Source organism: Chelonia mydas, chromosome 1 (assembly GCF_015237465.2).
Source record: "Chelonia mydas isolate rCheMyd1 chromosome 1, rCheMyd1.pri.v2, whole genome shotgun sequence".
In the NCBI taxonomy this organism is placed as follows: Eukaryota; Metazoa; Chordata; order Testudines; family Cheloniidae; genus Chelonia; species Chelonia mydas.
The window spans coordinates 291,886,982-291,909,393 of NC_057849.1; the positions used below are offsets into that span (position 1 = coordinate 291,886,982).

Below are 22,412 nucleotides of genomic sequence, written 5' to 3' on the forward strand. Positions count from 1 at the left end.
GGTGTCCTGGGCCCTTTAACAAAGGAAGCTGTGAGCCAGGACATTAGTGGGGCTTGGCCCTTTAAGGCAAAGAAGCTCTAAGAGTTGTAGTTCCCCCACGTGGAGAAAATGAGCAGGAAAGCTCATGTGACGATATCAGGTGATAGACAGCTGACCTACAGTATAAAAGGCAATGAAGACTTTAAGAAGTAGAAAGCTATAGAAACAGTTTTGCAGCTCTCTAGGGAGAGACCAGACGAAGAGGGTGGCTCTCCACTAAGGGACTTGACCTCTGTGGTCTCCCTTACAGCCTCTTCTGGGCCATTATTGGAAGTGGCCCTAGGACACAGACAAGATAGTTGTGAGGAGAGGGTAGACAGCCCAAGGTATTAGGGCTCCAGGGTTAAAGGGGCTAAAGGGAGGGTGTTGGGTTCTGCCTGTGATACCACTTGCCATAGTGGCGTGGAAACACCCTGTGTCAAAAGCGTAAAACTTGAAAAAGGGAAAAGAATTGTTCAAGTCCAGGAAGGCTGAAAAGACTCTTAAGCTGGAGAACGGTCAAGCAACTTCGTCAGAAAGCTCATAAGGGCTGGCTAAGGACTGCTAGTTCCCTTTTGTGCTCAGAAGAGTGTTTTGTTTAGTTGGACTCTTATTTCATCCCTGGAAAGGGTAGACTTCTAGTGAGAGGATCAAAAATGCCAGCAGTGGCCTACCAGCCTGCAGCAGACTGTCAGGGATTTGTGACCAATGCTGGAGAGGTAAGCTACTTGCTTACATCTAGTAGCCTTCAGGTAGACTCAGCATAGCTTTCTGCTACATGTCAGGGGCTCAGACCAAGTGCAGAGAAACTCTGGGCTTCGGTGACAAGTGGGCAGAGCAGTGACTGAATACCATAGCCTGCAATGACAGAAGCTTTCTGAAAAGCCTGAAGGCTGAGTATGCAGCTGGAGCCAGTGCACCAAGACAATATGGGCAACCTGAGAAGTAGCTGCATTTCCAAGATTGTATCCTCTCCTATTCTTGGCTTTATACAGTTCAAGAATGCCAAGTTATGAGCACTCTACTTCCTCACTGCACTCTCCAGAAGCCCTTGTGACATTGCACCCGATAACGCTTTATAGAAATATGCTTATGAATATAAATATGACATAACTGGAATATGTTTTATGCTACAGATGCCATGTAACATATCTCTGCAAAGGTTATGATCTACTGAATATATTCATCCTATTTGAATGCATGTATCATTTTTGTATTCGAAGTTATGAATATTGTCTGTGTACTTGTTTGATTTTAAGTAGCCTCAGGAAGCATTTGGTCAGCTTCTTGAGAAAAGACCATTCTCAGTAATTGCCCAATCAAGAAACACTTAATCTGACAATAGACTTTGAAGGACGCCAATCCACACCTGAGCTTTCCTGAAAACATTCCTGTAGAGAACTAAAGGAGTACTTGTGGCACCTGAGAGACTAACAAACTTATTTGAGCATAATGACAGGTTTCAGAGTAACAGCCGTGTTAGTCTGTATTCGCAAAAAGAAAAGGAGTACTTGTGGCACCTTAGAGACTAACCAATTTATTTGAGCATAAGCTTTTGTGAGCTACAGCTCAAATAAATTGGTTAGTCTCTAAGGTGCCACAAGTACTCCTTTTCTTTATTTGAGCATAAGCTTTCATGAACTAAAGCTCACTTCATTGGATGCATCCGATGAAGTGAGCTGTAGCTCATGAAAGCTTATGCTCAAATAAATTGGTTAGTCTCTAAGATGCCACAAGTCCTCCTTTTCTTTTTGTGGATACAGACTAACACAGCTGCTACTCTGAAACCTGTAGAGAACTAAGTGATGACTTGCCCAGGGGACTCCAAAACTCCATCTTGTAGAGGGGATTCTACACAGGGGGAGGGAGGGGTTTCCACCCACAAGAGAGAAACTATATAAAGCCCTGGGAGACCCCTCCATCTGGTCTTCAGCTGGCTCAAATCACTTTTTACTTATTAATTAACCCAGAGTATGTATTAATACCTGGAGGGGGGCAAACAGCTGTGCATACCTCTCTATCAGTGTTATAGAGGGCAAACAGTTTATGAGTTTACCCTGTGTAAGCTTTACACAGGGTAAAAAGGAATTATTTGGGGTTTAGACCCCATTGGGAGCTGGGTATCTGAGTGTTGGAGACAAGAACACTTCTTAAACTGTTTTCAGTTAAGCCTGCAGCTTTTGGGGGACCTAGCTCAGACCTGGGTCTGTGTTTGTAGCAGGCTAGCATGTCTGGCACAACCAGACAGGGCACTGAAGTCCCAAGCTGCCAGGGAAAACGGGCTCAGAGGTAGTCTTAGCACATCAAGTCAGTTCCCAAGGGGGTATCTGTGATCCAACCCGTCACAGCCCTCTCTGGAAATCTCCATGTCTCTCTCTTCCCTCCCCCTATATATAAAATTAAAATATGGAACACACAGGGGTTTTGTGAAGCTTCATTGTTTGCCAAGTGCTTTGTGATCATCTGATGAAATGTGCTAAAGAAATGTAAAATTATTTAGTATCACAGACTTAAAATAAGATATTTTGTTCTTATTTTCATATTGACCAATGCACACTGCAACTTGGCTGACATTAAGACCCACAAAGTCCTTTGTTTCTGGAATCTGCAAATTCATTTGTGTACCACAGGAAAATGGGGTGTGTCACAAAGCAATAAAACTGTTATGCCGTTAACTGTTTTTCTTCTGACTCCTGCTTTGTAAAAAATGTAATGAAGTGTTAAAACAGAGGTATGTTTTTAGTTCTGTTTTTAGCAACGAGATTAGCAAGCATCAGTCAAAAGGAAAACTTTCCTATATGGTTTCAGTACCCCAACATGTAAAAGGAGACAGCTGCTTCCTTTCTATTTACTGAATGAAGCTCAATACTAAAACTAAAGCTTTTGCACCAGTTAGAACAGAGAAATATACTGGGAGTTATTAGTACCCCCTTGACTGAAGAAAACTGCTGACGTATGATGATGTTGAAGTCATTTGACTGTGCTGTGCTAACTTAGGTTAGATATCCAGCTGACTTCCTGTTATATTTTTCATTTAACTTTTGCAGCTGACACAAGAAATTTGTTAAGCTTTATGAAGAAGAGGCTAGAAGTCTTTACCTTTACATATGGCTGAAGCCAGCGCTCCCTTGAACGACCGGTTTTCAGCCCCCATATAAGGGAAGGGGTGGGGAAATTCATACTTTCAGGATCTTTGGGTGCCCTCTAAGGCTACATCTGCACTCCACTCCACTGATGGCAGCGTGTAGGGTATGTGTAGCAAGATGTGGAAAGCAGAATGCGTCCACACTGTGGTGTGTAGCTACACATGTTGGTTAAAGACTCTGGCGGGGGGAGGCAGCTGGAGCCTTTCCCCCCTACCAGAATCTTTCCCTACAATGGAGAAAGACTCCAGCAGCAGGACACTACACTGCTAAAAGCAGCAGTGTAGACGGGGAAGCACTGTTTGGCCAGGGAGAGAGCTGTATAGGGTATGTTCTCGGGTACACATGCACACCCTTCAGGCACGTCTTTACTTGCCTAAGCCATGCCTCACAGTTTACACTGCTATTTATACTGGTCTAGGAGAGCTACCCACGTATATACTCTATACTCTGCCGAAAGCAGCATGCAGTGTAGACGTACCCTCAGGCTGAAAGGTATGATCTGAATGGATACGCTAATACACTAGTTAGAGTTTTGGGGATGATTCCTCCCATGAAATTGTTGAACTTAACTCTCTTACAGATTGCAACCTTGACAAATTGGAGAACTGGTCTGAATTCAAAGAGATGAAATTCAATAAAGCAAGTGCAAAGTACTTTGCTTAGTAAGGAAATTTCAGACACAGCTACAAAATGGGGAATAACTGGGTAGGTAGTAGTAGTGCAGAAAAGGTTCTAGGGGGTAGAGTGGATCGCAAATTGCATATGAGTTGACAGTGTGATGCAGCTGTGAAAAAGGCTAATACCATTCTGGGGTGTATTAACAGGAGTGTCGTATGTAAAACATGGGAGATGATAATCTCATTCTACTTGGCTTTGGTGAGGCCTGAGCTGGAGTACTGTGTTCAATTCTGGGTACCCAGAGGCATGTGCAAAGGAGGGGCAAGCAATCAGAGCAGGAACAGAACTCCTCCAGGGCCAAAGGAGAAGTGGGGAGAGCCAGCTCCACTGGCCCGGGGCCATGGCAGGAAGATCCAACTCCTCCAGCTATGGAGGGCACAGAAAGCAGCCAAATTTTTATTCCTGTGCATGCTCCTGTGGGCACCGCACCTTAGGAAAGATGTGGACAAACTGAAGACAGTCCAGAGGAGAGCAACAAAAATGATAAAAGGTTTAGAAAACCTGATGGATCAGGAAAGGTTAAAAAAAACTAGGAATATTTAGTCTTGAGAAGAGAAGACTGGGGGGGGACCTGATAACAAGCTTCAAAAATGTTAAGGGCTGTTATAATGAGGACAGCGATCAATTGTTCTCTGTGTACACTGAAGGTAGGACAAGAAGTAATGGACTTAATCTGCAGCAAGGGAGATTTACATTAGATATTAGGAATAACTTTGTAACTATATAAGGGTAGTTAAACACTGGAATAGTGTTTCAAGGGAGGCTGTGGAATCCCAGTCATGGGAGGTTTTAAAAAACAGGTTAGACAAACACCTGTCAGGATGGTCTAGATTTACTTGGTCCTGCCACAGCACAAGGGGCTAGACTTGAAAACTTCTTGGGGTTCCTTCCAGTCCTATGTTTCTATGAGTCTATATTATGGCTACTGTTACATCCAAAACAAAAAGAAAAGGAGGACTTGTGGCACCTTAGAGATTAACAAATTTATTTGAGCATAAGCTCTTGTGAGCTACAGCTCACTTCATCAGATGCATGCAGTGGAAAATACAGTGGGGAGATTTATATACACAGAGAACATGAAACAATGGGTGTTACCATACACACTGTAACGAGAGTGATCAGGTAAGGTGAGCTATTGAGGAACGGGGGGAGGGGAATAAACATGGGGAAATAGTTTTACTTTGTGTAATGACACATCCACTCCCAGTCTTTACTCAAGCCTACGTTAATTATATCCAGTTCGAACTACATTAAAGACCATTAAGGTTACGAAGTCAAGCATTTGAGTTGGAAAATACTTCAATTAAGACTGCCTCCATTTGGCCTCTCTGAGTGTATGCATTATGATAGGCTTTACTTCCATGACCAATTACTATTCCCCCGTCTGGCCCCAGGCTTTATTTACTGCATACCATCCAAACTGTGTACTGAACACATTATTATTTTCCTCCTGTGTGTTTCTATGGTTTCTGGGTACTTCACGAACATTAATGAATTTATCTTCACAATTCAGCTCTGAGATAAAGTGGCATTATCTCCATTTTATAGCCTGGGATGGGTGCTTGGGAATGAGGCACACCGAGATCAAGCCAAAATGGAAATGTGCCTACTAATTTTGGGTGCCCAACTTGAGATACCAGGGGACTCATTTTTTTCAGAGTACTTAACATTTTTTACAGCCCTTTATTTGTTCAAAGCATAGCTCGAATCTACTTCACTTGCAGTTGTGAATGCTCAGTACTTCTGCAAATCTGGCCCTTGTCTTGTCTGGTACACCCTTAAAATAGGGAACACATCAGTAGTGGTCACCTTTGAAAAGCCTGGTTTAAGTGACTTTCCCTGCATCACACAGAAACTCTGTGGCAGAGGCAGGGGCAGAATCCAGTTCTCCAAGGCTGCATTCTGGTTCCTTGACCATAAGACTATCCTTTCCCTTCTTCAAGCCCCTTGCCTCATTCACTACACACCTTCCAGTTTTCCTAAACAGTGGAGCAAGAGTCCTACACATAATAGGCTCTGTCTCTATACAACCTTGATTCATTCCTAGAGCGCTGTCCAACCTTTGTATTGAAGAGGGTAGGGGTCTTGTGGAAAGAAATCGTGTAGGATCATGTAATTAGACTTTATCATAATGTATATACAAGACACAGGCAGCCTTATTTCTGGCATTTTCTAACTTGAGTGTTTGACTTTGCAATCTTAAACATTTTTTAATAAAGAGTTTTTGGATGTCACTTCCCTTTTTTTAAAAAAAATAGGAGAAAAGGAAGCATATTGACCCGCAACTTGGGTCATCATCAGAGCTTGGACTTTTACATCCACAGCACAGACTTCTACCACTTGAGCTACCAGAGCAGGGGTGGGCAACAATTTTCACAGGGGGCCACTCCATGAATTTTGGAAAGTTATCATGGGGCGCACATTTCTACTATATTAATGGAGGGTGTGTGGGGTCTGGGAGGGAGTTTGGGTGCCGGAGGGAGCTCCAGGCTGGTGCAGAGTGTTGGTGTGCAGGAGAGGGTGAGCGGTGTGGGCTCTGGGAGGGAGTGTGGTGCAGGAGGGGGCTCTGGGCTGGGGCAGGGGATTGGGGTGCAGAAAGGGGTGCAGAGTCTGGGAGGGAGTTTGGGTGCAGCAGGGGGTTCTGACCTGGGGCAGGGGATTGGGGTGCGGGAGGGGGTGCAAGGTGCAGGCTCTGGCTGGGAAGTACTTACCACGCTGCTCCCGGAAGCGGCTGCAACCAGCTGCTGCTGGAACGTCTCTGCGCGCCCCTTGGGGGGAGGGGGGCAGTGGGTCTCCGTGCGCTGCCTGCATCCGCAAGCACCATCCCCACAGCTCCCATTGGCCGGTTTCCAGCCAATGGGAGCTCTGAGGATGGAACTGGGGGTGGGGGCAGCACACAGAGCTGCTTCTCGCTTCCGGGAGCGGCATGGGGCCACAGCATGCAGGCAGCCTGCCTGAGCGCCCCGCTGCACCGCCGGAGTCATGGCGGGCTGGACAGAAATGATAGACAGGCTGGATCTGGCCCATGGGCTGTACTTTGCCCACCTCTGTACTAAAGTAACTGGTAGCAATAGTAGGCTCTTATCCTCTGTGGGCCATCCACTAGAATGGCATGACCCACACACTTTGCTAGTGGAATCCACAGCTTAAAAAGGAAAGCATTAAGCAACTTAACTATGGGCAGCTACTAGCTTCCCTTATGATTACTTACTACATTTATTTCTTGAACTGATTCCTGTGTTACTGAGGACGAAGTCAAGAATCCTCATGTGTTCTAGACCTAGTTGTTGCAAGAAGTAATCCTTTAAGTTGTCTTAAAAAATTGCTCCTCTGCACTTTGTCATGTTATAACATTTGACCAACATATGTATGTTGCTTAAAGCGATAGGCTCCTTGTTAACACCTAAATCCAACAGTACTAAACATGCTCAGTAGAGAAATGAAGCACACAAATTACAGATACCCTAGAAATTAAGGGGGTATGTTTTCAAACCAGTTTGAGGCCTGACCTCCATATTTCTGTGTGTAATCTGAGATCACAGTTTGCACTCTAAAGTAAAGTGTCAGTGAAAAGCTGAGTAGCTGCAACTCCAACTTACACGAATCGGTGGCCACAGTCTAGTTAGAGATGCAGCTATTCAGACTCATGCATGAATCTGAGCTGCAGGCACTAACTGCACCTGCAAAAGGAAAGCCACTCTTCTGGAAGCCTACCCTTAAATTGTACAAAACACTTTAATTTCATTGGAAATCTAAAGGTAAACTTAAAGTGAAAGAATACTCACCCACTCTGAGGTATGAAGCTTTTGCTGATCTGGCACTGTTCCATAGCTGGGAACAATGGTCTGTTCCACTTCTTCCAAGACTAAAAAAGAAGCATACAGAAGTATAACATTGTAGTGCATCTGTTTGTAGCTTTTAAATAAATGGCTTGAGGGCAAAGTGCTTTACTGCACTTCACATTTTCAGGATTTGCTTAGTTTTGTCCTTCCACATTTTCAAATACAGTCAACCTTGGTTAATCAACATACATTTATACAGTTGGGGTGATTCTCGACTCCTTTAGACTGATTTTGTCTATGGAGTTACACTAGCAAAACAGAATAAAGAATAACACCCCTAATTTTTATTTGGGGAAGACTTTCTATTAGCACCTCACTGTTCATGGTGGAAGAAAGGTTATCATTAAGGTCTAGATTCTACCACCTTTACTCACATGCTAAACAGTACCTTACTCTGCAAGGAGCCCTGTATAACTGAAAAGCCAATGGGGTATTTGCCAACTGAGGTACCACTCAAGGCTTGTCTATGTGACAGATTTTAGGGGTGGAGGGTTGGGCAGAGATCTAGCTGTACCAATGCAAAACTCTTATTGTAGATATGTTGCATCGGGATAAGAAGAAGCTTTCACCAGAGCAACATATCTACACAAGAGAGTTTGTAATGGTGCAGCTACACTGTTGCAAAAAATCCCAGTGTCAACATTATCTCATGATGAGTCAGGGTGCCAGGATCTGGCTCCATGTGTACCAAGCATAGATACGCCCTGGCTGAGGCTGACTGTACTTGTTACGCAATAAGTTACCAGTGCGAGAGAATTCCTTATTTCAGGCCAAGTGTGGTATAGACAGTGACACTGCAACATTTACTCATGCCTTTGTGTGAATGACTTCCATGTAACCTGAAGGGATAACTTCCTAACTATCACAAGCACAATAATATTAATGTACTACCCTAAGCAATATCTTCCTTGCTTCTCTAGAATGGCATCCTGCAAAAAGAATCTACATCCTGGTTCCAGCAATGTGAGACTTCTCTTCTAAAATGACAATACAAATGTCAAGATGATTTAATGAAAGACACCACTCTGCATCTCTCAACACCATAATCTAATATCAACCGTCTATCAGTTGCCTACAGGCAGGAAAATTGGCTGCCAATTCAAGTACTCGGTGAATTATAAGATAATTATCAACCCCAAGAAATGTATTAGAGGCTAATTATCAGAATATTAATGAAAGGTGAATCATTGTGAGCCATCAGGATCATGATCTTCCCTCAGCTTTTTGATATGAATTTCACATTATTCTCTTTTCGGGTTCTGAAAAGAAAAGCGTTAAACAACACACACATTTGAGGTTCGAGAAGAATGGGTGAGGGGAGAAGATTACTATTCTCTCCCCCCTGTGGGTGAGCTACTTTAGCTCTTTTTGCTATTTTTCATGCCCTACATGCCTTAAAAATGGAAGGGATGGCCTTCACTGTGGAAAGGTCACTGGGGCACTGGCATACAAGTGCCGAGTGGTGAGTCTGAGCCCCAGCATCAACACTCACCAATCGTAGTAGGCAACTTGACTAGATGGTGTTTTTAGAAGGCTATTTAAACAAACAGGTGAGACTCACCAACCTCACTAGTACCTAAACTACATTATATATGCCCAGATCCTCAGAAGGTGTAAATAGGTGTTACTCTGTTGACTGTGCTCACTTACACCAGCTACAGAAGTGGCCCTACAGTGCTTGCTGATCCAAGATGTAAAAAGACTTTGAATAGTGTACCACAAAGGAGTATCCTTAAAGCTATTGCTATAGCTCAGGAGAATAATGTTTATGGTTCCAAAACTGCACATTGTTAAAGCCCCCAGTTGCTTATAGTTTGGTTGGACTTTGTAGTAGATGTTGAGCCATCAGTTTCCAGAGCTCTAGCGTGGTGATGGTATTTAGCCCAGGGAGTAAAGCGAAAACAACTCCATGAATTTTCCGTCAGCATAAGCTTCAGAAACATTTGAATCATAACCTAAATGTTGGCCCAGCTGGATAATCAGACTTGGTCAGCTCTCAAAATAACCGTTTCTGAAGCTGATGGGGGAATTACAGAAAATCTTAAAAGCTGGCCAGTACAGGCAAACATAAAACAGGAAGGAGCCCAGCAGTCCAGTTGAAATAACAGACACATTCTAAATCCTATTACGGGTAATCAGATAATGATACACTTCAGCATTTCCTGCATGGTTACCACATATGCACATCATTATTCTTTTTGTAATGGCTCAATCCAAACCAGTGTGAGAAAATGGGAGTTACATAGCGCCTATGTAAGGCTAGTAGTGTTCATCACTTTTTATACTCCTAAACACAGGTGCTGCACAGAGTTAAAGACCTCTGCATATTCTGTCTCTGTCCGTGGCATATGTCTGAAATCCTGTGGAGGAGAGAGGGGTATTGCCAGTACTGCAAAAGGGGTAGGGACTAGATGGAGAACAGGTATTTTGTACAGTCATCCACTCAAAAATTTGCATTCCATTATATTGAGCAAGCAGATGTGCAAAGTGAAAGCATGTGACAAGAAAATTTGCTCCAGCCACTGAACTGAAGTAATAAGAACCATGTGTTAAAAGTGGACTTGGTGTGAGGCACTCGTTATGTGTAATTGCACAGCACACCTCAGTGCTATCTAGAAATCACTTCAGCCACAATTGGAGAGAGACGAAAGTATGACATTCATGGTGGAAAGGGTCACACTTATACTTGCTCACAAGTACTAATAGTCTGGGACTCATCAGCAATAACCATCAGAAGCAGCATAGAATATCACTGTACAAATACATATATCTTACACACCTTTTGTTGGAACATTGTCCCGTACAATGCCTGGGCCAGTGGTAGGCCACATGCAAAGGGGACCTGACCACTCCCACCAGCTGGGACGCTGGCCCATAATCCCTCTTACTTCAATTTAAACAAGCATTTTATTGCTGACCCAAACCCCAATATCAGAGTACCCATACTACTGTTTCACTGTGTACTTAATGGCATCACCCCTTCAGGCATGCAAGTTCGCTGCACCGAGCCTTTAGTAAAACAACATGTTTACCTTTTTTATTACTTCAGTAGCATACCAACTACAGTTCATACTTAGGTTAGAGTCTGTCAGATACAACTGTATGTAATGTTGCTTGCTCAGCTAACTAAGGCTTTGTCTATGCTAGGACTTTTGTCGGTAAAATTTTTGTCGGTCAGGGGTGTGAAAAAATACACCCCAACTGACAAAAGTTTCACCAACAAACGCACTGGTGTGGCGAGCATTATGTCGGTGGGAGACGCTCTCCCGCCGACATGGCTACCACTGCTTATTAGGCGTGCTTTCATTATGCCTTTACAGAGTAGCTACACAGGAGACCTTACAATAGCGCGGCTGCAGTGATACTGTTGTGCCGCTGTAAGGTCCATAGTGTAGACCAGTGGCGGGCCACGTGCGGCCCATCAGGGTAATCCGCTGGCGGGCCACGAGACAGTTTGTTTACACTGACCATCTGCAGGCACAGCCACCTGCAGCTCCCAGTGGCCGCGGCTCGCTGTTGCCATTGGGAGTTGCGGGCGGCTGTGCCTGCAGACGGTCAACGTAAACAAACTGTCTTGCAGCTTGCCAGCAGATTACCCTGACGGACCGCATATGGCCCGCAGGCAGCAGGTTGCCCACCACTGGCGTAGACAAAGCCATAGTCTCAGAAAGGGAACACAAGAAATCAGATAGGTTTGTCTGGTCTGTGACTCTGCTTCACCTACAAGTTAAAGACCAGGGGTCAGATTCTGTGCTGCATCTCTTGAAAGATGCAACTCGGAAGGCGCTCTTCAAGAAGAATGGGGGGCAGAAGTCCCTTTATGGCACCTTTGTGTTGACAACATTCTGGGATGCTGGGAGAGGGAGGGGGGCGTGGAGGGAACAACTTGCAGCGTAAGGTAGAGCAGAGCCAGGAGTTGCTCTAACTCACAGTCTCCCCACAGTTGTCTATAGGTTACTCTGAAGCCAAGATTAGCCACACTGCAGAGTGCACTGACCATATCCCTGTCCCTGTCCTTGACATGTCCTTACATCAGTATAAGCCACTTATGAGGCTCTTTGACAGCCAATATACTGCTGTGGACAGGCTGTGGAAGGGGTCAGAATTTGGCCTCAGCACTGCATCAGGAGACCTGGGTTCTGTTGTTGGCTCTGGCACAGATTTGCTATGTAATCCCAGGGAAGTTTCACAGCCTTAGTTTTCCCATCTGTAAAATTTGGATATTTGCCTGCCTCAGAGGCATAGTGAGGCTGGATTTACTAAGGTATGTAAAATGCCTTGAGCGCTTGTCACAGGGTAGCTGGCCCTTTTTAGGGAAAATGGGGCCTCAGCTCACAAGTGACAAGATCAGTTCACCTCCCCAGGTGGGTAATGAATGAGGTAATGTGATTAACTCAGGCCAGGTGTCAGGATGGAAGGCAGGAAGGGACAGATTCCTGGGGAGTCTGTGAAGAAGGGAGTTTGAGTGGGAGCCTAACACTCCAGCTAGGAGGGCTGGGCCTGGGAATTCCAGGCAGGACAGAAACCTGAAGAATTGCAGCTGGCTGGAGAAAGCAGCTGTAGGTGAGCGCTGCTGTAAATAAACTGAACTGAACACAGTTTTGGGAAGAGGACCTGGGGCTCCTGATTTAAGGAGTGTGAGGAACTTGAGTGAAAACTAGAAGGTGGAGCAGAGAGAAGGAAGTGGATTTTTTTGTTGTTTTTTTTTAAAAGTTCACGTAGACTCAAAGTAGGCCCCTGGCAGAGGACTTATGTCTCACACCTTTGGGACTGTGTGGTGTTGTTTGAATGTTGATAAAGGCAAACTGAGGCAGGGTGCTAGCAGGGCCACCCTGGACTCATGAAGGAGTGACTAGGTGGTGGCTGACCCTGTTACAGAGCCTGAGATGAAAGGGACTATGGAAGTGTAAAATATTACTGCAATACAAAGTGTGTCATTTTATCATTTGGCTGCTTTTGTGTTGCAGTTTCACTGAAAACTAAAAATTTCTATTATGCAGCAGCTAGTTGATACTAACTGTAAGCCATTTATCTGCTTTTGTAGTCTCTTTGCTTCATTTTTCAATCAAATAATTCAGTTTTACTTAGTATTACACTATTTCCATATTATGATGGAAGATGTGTGAAATCTCATTGAATCTGATGGGTATAATAACCATCCTTCGCTCAGGATAAATGGAAGAAGTGGTTGGAGTAATGTAATTGAAACAACAGTAGCCACCACCTGAAACACAGGCCAAATGCAAGGCTGGTCGAAGGGGTTTTGCTAGGTATCATTTGATGGAGGTGTGCATTGGTGAGCAGAAAGCAGATTGAAGGATCTTGGCTTATTTAGCCTAATGAAACAAAGGCTGAAGGGAGCTTTGATTGCTCTCTATAAACATGATAGAAGGATAAACAGCAGGAGGGAGAGGAGTTATTTAAATTAAGGGTCAATGTTGGCACAAGACCAAATAGGTATAAACTGGCCATCAACAAGTTTAGGCTTGAAATTAGATGATGGTTTCTAACCTTCAGGGGAGAAAAGTTCTGGAACATCCTCGCCAGGGGAGTAGTGGGAGCAGAAAACCTAACTTGTTTCAAGACTGAGCTTGAGAAGTTTATGTAGGGGATGGTATGATGAGACTGCCTATATTAGCATATGGCCCATCCATGACTGCTATTAGCAAATATCTCCAATGGCTGGAGATGGGACGCTACATGGGGAGGACTGAGTTACTACAGAGAATTCTTTCCCAGGTGTCTGGCTAGTGGGTCTCACCCACATGCTCAGGGTCTAAATTGATCAACACATTTGGGTGGAAAGGAATTTTCCCCCAGGTCAAACTGGGAGAGACCCTGGGGTTTTTTTTTTTTTTTTGCATTCCTCTGCAGTGTGGGGTACAAGTCATTAACTAGCTGGTCTGAACTAGAACAAACAGTAAATTCTCTATAACAAAGTTTTTATATCAAGATTTGAGGACTCTACTAACTCAGCCAGAGGTTATGGACCTATTACAGGAGTGGATGAGTGAGGTTCTGTGGCCTGCGATGTGCAGGAGCTCAGACTAGATGATCATGATGGTCCCTTCTGACCTTACACTCTGAGTCTTGGGAGAAAGCGGAGAAGTTTTTGGGGAGAGGGCTAACTGGAAAGAGGCTTGCAACAGAGAGCAAATAAACTGCCACCTGTTTGATTCTTACTGAGTTTGGGGGAAACAGGATTTTGTACACATTCTTTGTAAATAAAGAGGATTGTACGAAAGAAATACCTGAATCATCAATTTCTCCTTTTAACAGAAACAATCAGCATGACTGTATATTGACTAACTGCTTGGGCAAAAAGAGGAATGATTATTCAGGCTTCTAAATTATAGCAGGGTGACAGCTCTCCTATATAAGACCAGCTTTCTGTTTAAAACTCGGTTGTTCTAAGTGTTCTAAAATCCATACAGTTGATCAGACTGCTTTGAATTTTGGTGTGCCGCAGGGGGGTGTGGGGAGTAAAACAGCTTTTTCTTAAAGTTGACACATTCTGGCAATTTGTGTGGAGGTGTGTGGTTCTTCCCCCGCCCCCCAGCCTTCACAGATGGAGATCAAACTAAGGCTCATTGCACCAGGGTCTCAAATGCTTGATGGTTACCCCCAACAGAGTGCATGGCACCCACCAGCCCTTTGAGGAAATCAAATTAAAATGTTATTTGAAAAAGTTTGCTTCTCCATTTAGGCACCCTGAGGCCTCAGCATCGATTCACACATCAAATGCACTACACTGAGCATACATTGAAAGAGAGGCTATTTGGAAAATAACTCAGCAACCACAAGATGTGTGTGGCTCTGAGGGTATTTTATGGGCTTAGAATTCAAGCACTGCAAGTTCAAATCTGACTCAGAGCAGAAATCTGAAGGGGCGGGAAAGGCATATTGTCTTTACCAAAAGGGGGATTTTTATTTTGGTGAAATGTTACTCAGTACAGAAGAATATTCAGAAGGCACTGAAATAAATAACGTATATAAATTAATATAATATATTAAAATGAAGTATGCTACACAAATGCTTTCTGGAAGTGGAGGGTGATTAGCGATAGAAGAATATGCAGGGAGATAGGTTGAGGGAATCACATGATGGGGAGAAGATGGGGATTAGACAGAGTGACAGGGGGACTGAGGGAGACTAGGGCCAGGGTGCCTGTAAGCCCCACATTCACGTTCGGGGGGGGGCACCCACCCAATCTTCAGGGGTGTGGCGGAGGCAAGGTTGCCCAGTAATAGCTAATGCCCTTCCAAAACACGGAGTTCAGCAAAACTCTAATATCTGAAAACCAGGAAATACAAAATTACGCTAAATGCCCACATAACTTTAACTCTGCCCTCTTTGAGCAATGCCCCAATACACCCATCAATCTCTTTTTCTCTGTCTTTTCACTACAATGGGTAGGTGTTACTTACACTTGTCCTCCTAGATTCAAACACTGAGCCTACTTCCCTGGCAAAATACCACTCTGGTAAAATTTAACAACCATTTTATCCCCCCTTCAGACTTGCACAGAGGATACCGCCTAAACTTATACTTCCCCTACCCATCACAGAATCCACAGATTGCTGTCATATTCCACTATACTACTGACAGCAACCCTGTCAAGGAGACCCCAGTGCCCTGTTACTGACACAGCCTACAGAATTCTGTACTGAAATGATGTAGACTGGAACCTCAAGGTGCACATGCACTAGTGATAACATGACGGGGTGGTGGTGCTGAGACCCAGATCTCCTCATATCACAGCTCTTCCAAACTGCTCCAGCTTATCCTTCCACTATTCAGTACAGCTATAACTAACACAGTGAATGCAGCTGGAAAGCATGCAGATAATTCCCAGGGCTGATTCCCAGCTTCAGGGGTGTAGTTAAGGTTGTGCGGGCATTTACCTTAACTCTGCATTTCCTGGTTTTCAGATGTTTCAGTTTTGTGGCACTCAGCAGTCTGGAGGGGCATGAGCTATCACTGGGATAGTGATAAGTTACCTCTGAGTTACTGAGGTTTTTTGCCATTCAATTATCTAGAGAAGCCAAACCAATCAGAACAGAACTACTCCAAGCACCAAGCTCTCTCTGCACAATACTGATCACGTTCAATCTTAAAAACAGAGTTTTTCGTTTCAACCCTGTCAGACACCCCAAAGGACAAAAACTCAGCCACGGCAATGAGTAAGACACCTACTGTGTAATCACTAATGCAATGCCAGTCTGCCCGTACTTTCAATTCCCCAATGTCCTCAAACATTGTTACCTTGCCATAAATGTCATCTCTCACTTTCCTCAGAGTACCGGTAAATGAGAGCATTGACTGGTTGTCACAGCAGGTATTTTTAAACACAGTCCAAATCCTTCACTCACAGGGAAAAAAAAAAAAAAAGAAATGGAACACTGCACCCTCATGGGGTAAAATCCACTCCCGAGCAAAGGGTCAATACAAAGCCTATATGCAGTCAGCGCCTGCTGAGCCTTTCAGTGGGATATGCCTGCTGTACAGGCTTTATACTTGTGCCCTCTGCACATGGGAAGATTTACAGACAATTATTTAGGGGAGTTCACTGGCTGACTGAATAAAAACGTAATCATACATTTTGAGTCAACTGGGTAACACCCCATTAGGTTTTGGAGGAAAACAGACGTGCTTACTAACCTAATAGAAATGTCACAAATTAAAAAATCCATAAACATTTACAGTAAGTAAAATACAGTAAGTTTTAATGTGAATTTAAATATTCCCCTGCAGTGTTTAGTCTAACCGCTGCAGCCCAGTGCTATTTCATGAGAAGCAGTACATGAAATGGATTAGTCTTGTTTAATTGTCCAAATTGAATGAAATGACAAAATAAAATAAAGGCATCAACAGATCTAGATTTCCAGCTACTGAATGGAGTCAGGTGGTCCTGGTTCTGTTCTGTTCATCTGGTATAAGCTGCAGTGTCTAAATGTAGCAGAATCCTAGGGCTTTCTTTCAGGATGCTCCTTACTAAGGAGTGCTAATTGTGTGACTGAGTTCCCTAAAAGAGGGTCTGATGCTCCTCATGCTGGTACCCGATCACACAAGCGGAAGAGTTTCCATCAAGGAAAGCAAATGGGCCTACCTCTAGGAACAGGTCACCGACATACAAAGAAGCAAAGAGCTTTCTGAAACTGCCCCTTGCTCACATCTCACAGGCACTGTTCCAGGAGCTCTGGGAAGGAATAAAGAAGAATACAGGGATACAATCTGGCTCCTGAAATGAAGTCCATTCTGAAGCGGGTTGTCTAAAAATCATACCTCCCTCCAGAAGACCGTGGGATGGCTATGAGTGGTCTCTCCCAGATTCTGATGAAACCAATGGTCCACAGATGAATTACTTTGACCCGGTTCTGTTGAAGGGATAGGCCTAATAGTCATAGAATCATAGAATATCCGGGTTGGAAGGGACCTCAGGAGGTCATCTAGTCCAACCCCCTGCTCAAAGCAGGACCAATCCTTGCCCAAGCCAAACTGAGGGGTGGGGCTTTGCATACTTCCCTCTCACAGAGATACGGACCTAAGCCCAGGCTTCAGGGAGGATCTGTCTGCTTGGGAGTCTCAGCTGTTTTTGCGCGCGGTGGGGAATAGAAGAAAAGGAAGAGGAGGAGGAGGCCCTCCCCCATGACTTTTAGCCAGTAGTTAGGATACTCACCTGGGATGTGGGAGACCCCTGATTCCAGTTAGGAGGAGGAGGGAGAAAAATTGTTTTCCTTAACCTCTGAGGATAGGACAAGAAGCTAGGAGGCATCTCCTAGGAAAAGATGGCTATCCGCAGATCATACATGAGGAATTGAAAATTGTTGTTTCTATCACAGAAGAGGTAATGTGACTATCTGTCAGTACATATCTACTGGAGTCTAGCTTCCTTAAAGTCTACGGAGCACATGTAGTATTTGGGGAGAGATTGGTGCACTGACTGAAATGGGCTTTATGCATCTGCTCACTCTAAAGAAGAGAGCCTAGACTAGGTCTGAAGTCCCCTGATTTTTTGGTCAGTAGAAAAATATTAATTAAAGCCTAGAACCTTGTTCTGGCATTTTAGAAGGTAAACATGGCTTGCTGCTTTAAGCTAGGATCTCAAGCACACTTGAAGACTGGAGGTGAGAAAGGCTAAATCTGAAGATGTAACTGTCCTGGACTACTGAAGAAATTCCCACTGAAATAAAGGGGGTTTCCCTAAATGTGGGAGGATTTCCCGTTTCCAAGTACCAGTACCTAACCGAGGAAGGCTGAAAATGCAATAAAAAAAAAAAAAAAAAGCTGTGCACCATAGGGCCATGGAGGCAATTGAGCTGCACATGAGCAAAGGATGATCTGAACATATGCTGATATAAGGTAACGTGACAGGGTGTACCAATCCTGCATTGGGAAGGCGAGGGTTAAAGAATTGTTCTGGGCCCAGGAGGCCACAGCCCGTTCCTTCTGCTGGACATGCTCCCAGGGGAGGGAGCATTTATAAGGAAGCGACTCAGATCAGTCTGGGCTGAATGTGGAGGAGAGCAGTGGGGTGCAGCAGCCTCCTGATGGGAAGTTGCCAAGCCTCCATGCCACCGGGGCCGAGCCTCATAGCGAAGCCACTGGAAGAGTGGAGGCTGATGACTCACCAGGGCCAGTGGGAAAGATACTTGATACATATTGGAGGGGCATACAAGAGATTCCCACATCCAGCTCATGATGACCCCAGAATGACTGGAACAAGGGTAGGAAGTGACCCCAAAGCACCCTCCCTGGGTATCAGGCCCTGAGCCCTGTATGAGGGCTGCTGTTGCAAAGGGCCCTGGGTCGGAACCTGCTGGAGTAGGGTGGACCCAGGTTCCCCCATCCCCCCTTGCCAGTTGGTGATTCTACCCCTGAACTGTAGCCACTGTGTGGAGCGACACTGCCTTGAGCTATAACAGACAGAGAAATCGACCCTTGGACTCTCACCATTAGGCGTCACCTCTTGGGAATACTGCCACTAGGCAGTTCTGCCAGCCCGGACCACACAGCCAACTCCAACAGGTAGGAACTGGAGCATTTGCTTCCAAGGCTTCAACATTTGCTTCAAAGTTACAGGATGGGGTGAAGGGGATGACAACCTAAGGAAGAGTTCCAGAGTACACACTCTTTTCCCAGTCCCGGGTGAAACTCTGAATTCAAAGCCACCAAAAACTACTCCTCAGTTCAGGAGATAAGATACTCTAACTTACTGTCTGTTTTTGGGACTGGGTAGATGTGGGGGAAAGATACTGAAGTAGTGAGGTACAATCATTACCTTTCAAGAGAAGGCAAAAATACAAAAAACCTGAGGAAGAAGGGTGGGTTGGAATATTAACACCAGAAGTAAGGGAGTCTTCTTTCCTCCTTGTTAGGTGGACGTCGCACTATTTGTCAGAATCTTCTCAGTTGTTAGATACTGTCTGGGTAACAAGAACAGTTGTTCTCTGGGATAAACTATTTTCAGAACTCACCTGTGAGCCCGGACATTATGATCAAAGATTATAAAGGGACCTTATGTATGTTCCTTTATCAGAAGCTTACATTATTTGCTTTATTACACTTGTGCAGGTCTTAGCTTAAAAATACATGCTACTAAAAACCTGTGCTCCGCTTTATATAGGGGCATGTACTTAAAAAGGAAATTGATTTTTTTTCTTTCTAATGGGCTCTCTTACGTATGCAGTATTTATAGTTAACAAGGTCTTATCACTTTTTAATATTAAAACTTCGTTCTCTCCTTATAGTCACTTACAGCTCCTTATAAGGGTGAGTAAGAAACAGATAGCAATTAGTAATGCTGCAATGGCTTTTAAACTATTGGTAAATTACATTGTTAGCACAGTCACAAACCACATGTGTGTAGGTATTGTTAAACCAAAGACTAATCTAATAAATGTTTATTTTAGTTTCAGAATATGCAACCCATATGTAGTCACACACACCTCAATCTTAAAGGAAGTGCAATGGCTGTCTTGGAAGATTCTTCTTTTTCGTTTTTTTTTTCCCCTTACAGCTGTACAAACAGAGCACTGAGAACAGATGATTAGAAATCCAAAACTAAAATATCTGCTAAGACTAGCCATAAAGACAAAGACAGTTCTGTGTTGGGAATATAAATACAACGAACATCAGTATAAAGCCCTGCTGCCTGAAACTGGTCCTAGCCAAGGTAACTCTTAAGAAAACTCGCTGATTGTTAGAAAGTGACAGATGAGGGAAATGATTATGCTAACTGCACTGCTTATACATTAAAAAGGCATGAGACTAGAATGTTTAGGGATTCAGTAACCAATTATTGCTCAATTCGTGTGTCCAAACCTTGATTTGAAAGTTGGCCACCTGCCCAAAGGCTGGGAAAGGCTCTTAACTGCCCGTTTGTAGGCAATGCTGACTCATCAGAAAAACAAAAGGGCCTGACTCTGTTTCCACTGAAGTCCATGACAAAACTCCCATTTATTTCAATGGGAGCTGGATTGGGCCCAATGTTAGTTTATATAATGGACCATGGGCCAGAGTCTGATTAGTTCCAATGCTATAAATCCAGAGTAACAGCAGTGAAACCCAAATGCTGATGCCAGATCTTCACTGGGGTAATTCAGACCAGAATTGAAACTCCAGAGTAAATTCTACTGATTTATACACCACGCACTCTCAATGGGGTTCACAAGGAATAAATTAAAGCAGAAATTGATCCATTAGTTTGGCAATGGTAAAGACCCATTTTAGAGGCCAACCAGTTATCCCTCCTACAACGTGGTTAAGAATTATTACAAGTTTCATCTATCACTAAGGCCAAATCTAGATGAGGAAAACAGCTTGTTTCAAGGTCTGTTTAACACTATTTAAAGCCTGTTACAAATAACAATGCAAGTAATGTTTAAAAAGATGTTATCTGGTGTGGTCAAACCTAGGGCTTAATAGAATTAACTGATTTGGAAATTCAAAATCCTTCCTGTTGACATAGGCCTGCCTTGTTCCATGAGAGCAGCACATTGAGAGAAGACCATCCGCACATGGATCTCCCTTCATCTGTGTGTGGGGTCAACAGTCTCTGTGTCATGGTCCTCTAGTCTCCACCGAGAGCCTCTGCAGGGCTGGGGATATGGACTGGAGGAGGGTGGCATAGTAGCCATGTTACCTGACTCCTTTCCCCTGAATACCAGACTGAGTCTGCTGATATGCAACCCAGTCTTCTCTTCTCCAAATCACGCTCTACATCATGGAGACCACCTCCATTTTTAAAGGTGATATCTGAGGTAGTGGGGATGTCCTGGCCAGGCTGCCAGGAAGCTGGGGGATTAAGGATGTGAAGAAAGGTGCCCAGAGCTAGTACAGAGGGCTGTGAGCTTCTGGGCTAGTGGACTCATGAAATTTGGAAGTTGAATCAAGCACCAGTGTGTGATTTCCACCCCCAAGAATAAATTTCCTAAGGGGAAGATGTCTTCTAGTCTGACCTTGTGGGGAAGGGCTTCCATTTCTCCCATTCAACTACCTTGGGAGGAATGGGAGGCATGATTTACACTGCAAGCACTACAACACAGGGTGAAATCCAGAATCCGTTCAAGTTGATAGCAAAACTTCCATTGACTTAACTGGGCCAGGCTTTCAACCTACAGTGCTAGATTAGATAGCGATTGGGTTACTAGACTTCCATATAGGTGGTACATGTACTAATGCCTGACACTTTCCATTATAGGACCCTCTTTTCAGTTGTTAATAACTTTTCCACAATTAAGCCAGTCAGGCTCAAATGTTTCATACTGGGTGCCTGCCTCACACTGATTTTGTATTTATTTATTTATTTATATAAAGTTGCAGCTGTAATAGTCCAACCATTTCTGAAAACAAGACTAAGAAGAATGTGGGGTTTTTTTGCCCATTTAAAAAAAAATACAGCTGTTTTATTGAGAAGCTCTAGAGTCCCCAGCTCTGGGGCAAAAGCTTGAAATTTGGCAGGAGGGTTCCCTTTATGCCAGATTTACCCTCTTGCAGTCCCCATGAAAGTTCACCCAAGTTAAGAGCTTTCCAAAAAAAAAAAAATCTCAGTTCACACATGTTCAGTAGAGTGGCAGCTATATGTTCCACCCTAGACTTAGCAGGCCTTTCCCTGCAATTGCTCCTCCTTGCTGCCAGGGTCTGCTGTGGCACAGGAACTGAGAGCAGAGAGACTGGCTGAGGGAATATGGGAGAAAAAGAGCAGCCTGATTTCAAAGCAGAGGAATAAAGGCGGTGGGGAGAGGTTGCAGGAGCCATTGGGGATGGGGAGAAGCAGAGGGAAATGGGTTTAGGGAGATAATAAAGCCATTGGAGGGTGCGGGATGTGAGTATCTAAGTGCATGATAGGCAGAGGCGCGGGACAAGGGACAAACTAGGGGCAGAAAGATCTGTAACCACTAGAGCACTCTGTGTTTCAGAATCTGGAACAGAACCCCGGAGTCCTAAATTCTCCACACTCCTCTTCTGTCCACAGATATTTGTGAAACCCACTGCTAAAGTCTGTCTCATCCCCTTCTAGTGACTGGTCCATATAGAGGATAGCCTATTACTGCTACCAGTTACTCCATTAGTTCAAGTGGTATATGTATGTGCTGTTAGGGGTCAGTATAGATCCATGTGATAGAATTTCTGTTTTGTTTTGCTTTGTAAATAGAACATTAAACCTACATTCAAAGACCATTAAGTTTTCAAAATCAAATACAAGTTATGAAATAGCAGACTTGA

At 44.1% G+C, this 22,412-nt stretch overlaps 1 protein-coding gene across 2 annotated transcripts in view; it reads right to left on the minus strand.

Annotated features, from left to right (window-relative positions):
• The window catches only part of ANO6 (anoctamin 6), a 128,395-nt gene that overhangs the window by 67,521 nt on the left and 38,462 nt on the right, over nt 1-22,412 (minus strand). For both annotated transcript variants that reach the window (XM_037887783.2, XM_027826407.3), the window contains one exon: nt 7,628-7,707. In XM_037887783.2, the coding sequence (XP_037743711.1) occupies nt 7,628-7,707 (80 nt within the window). The remainder of the gene's footprint in view (nt 1-7,627; nt 7,708-22,412) is intronic.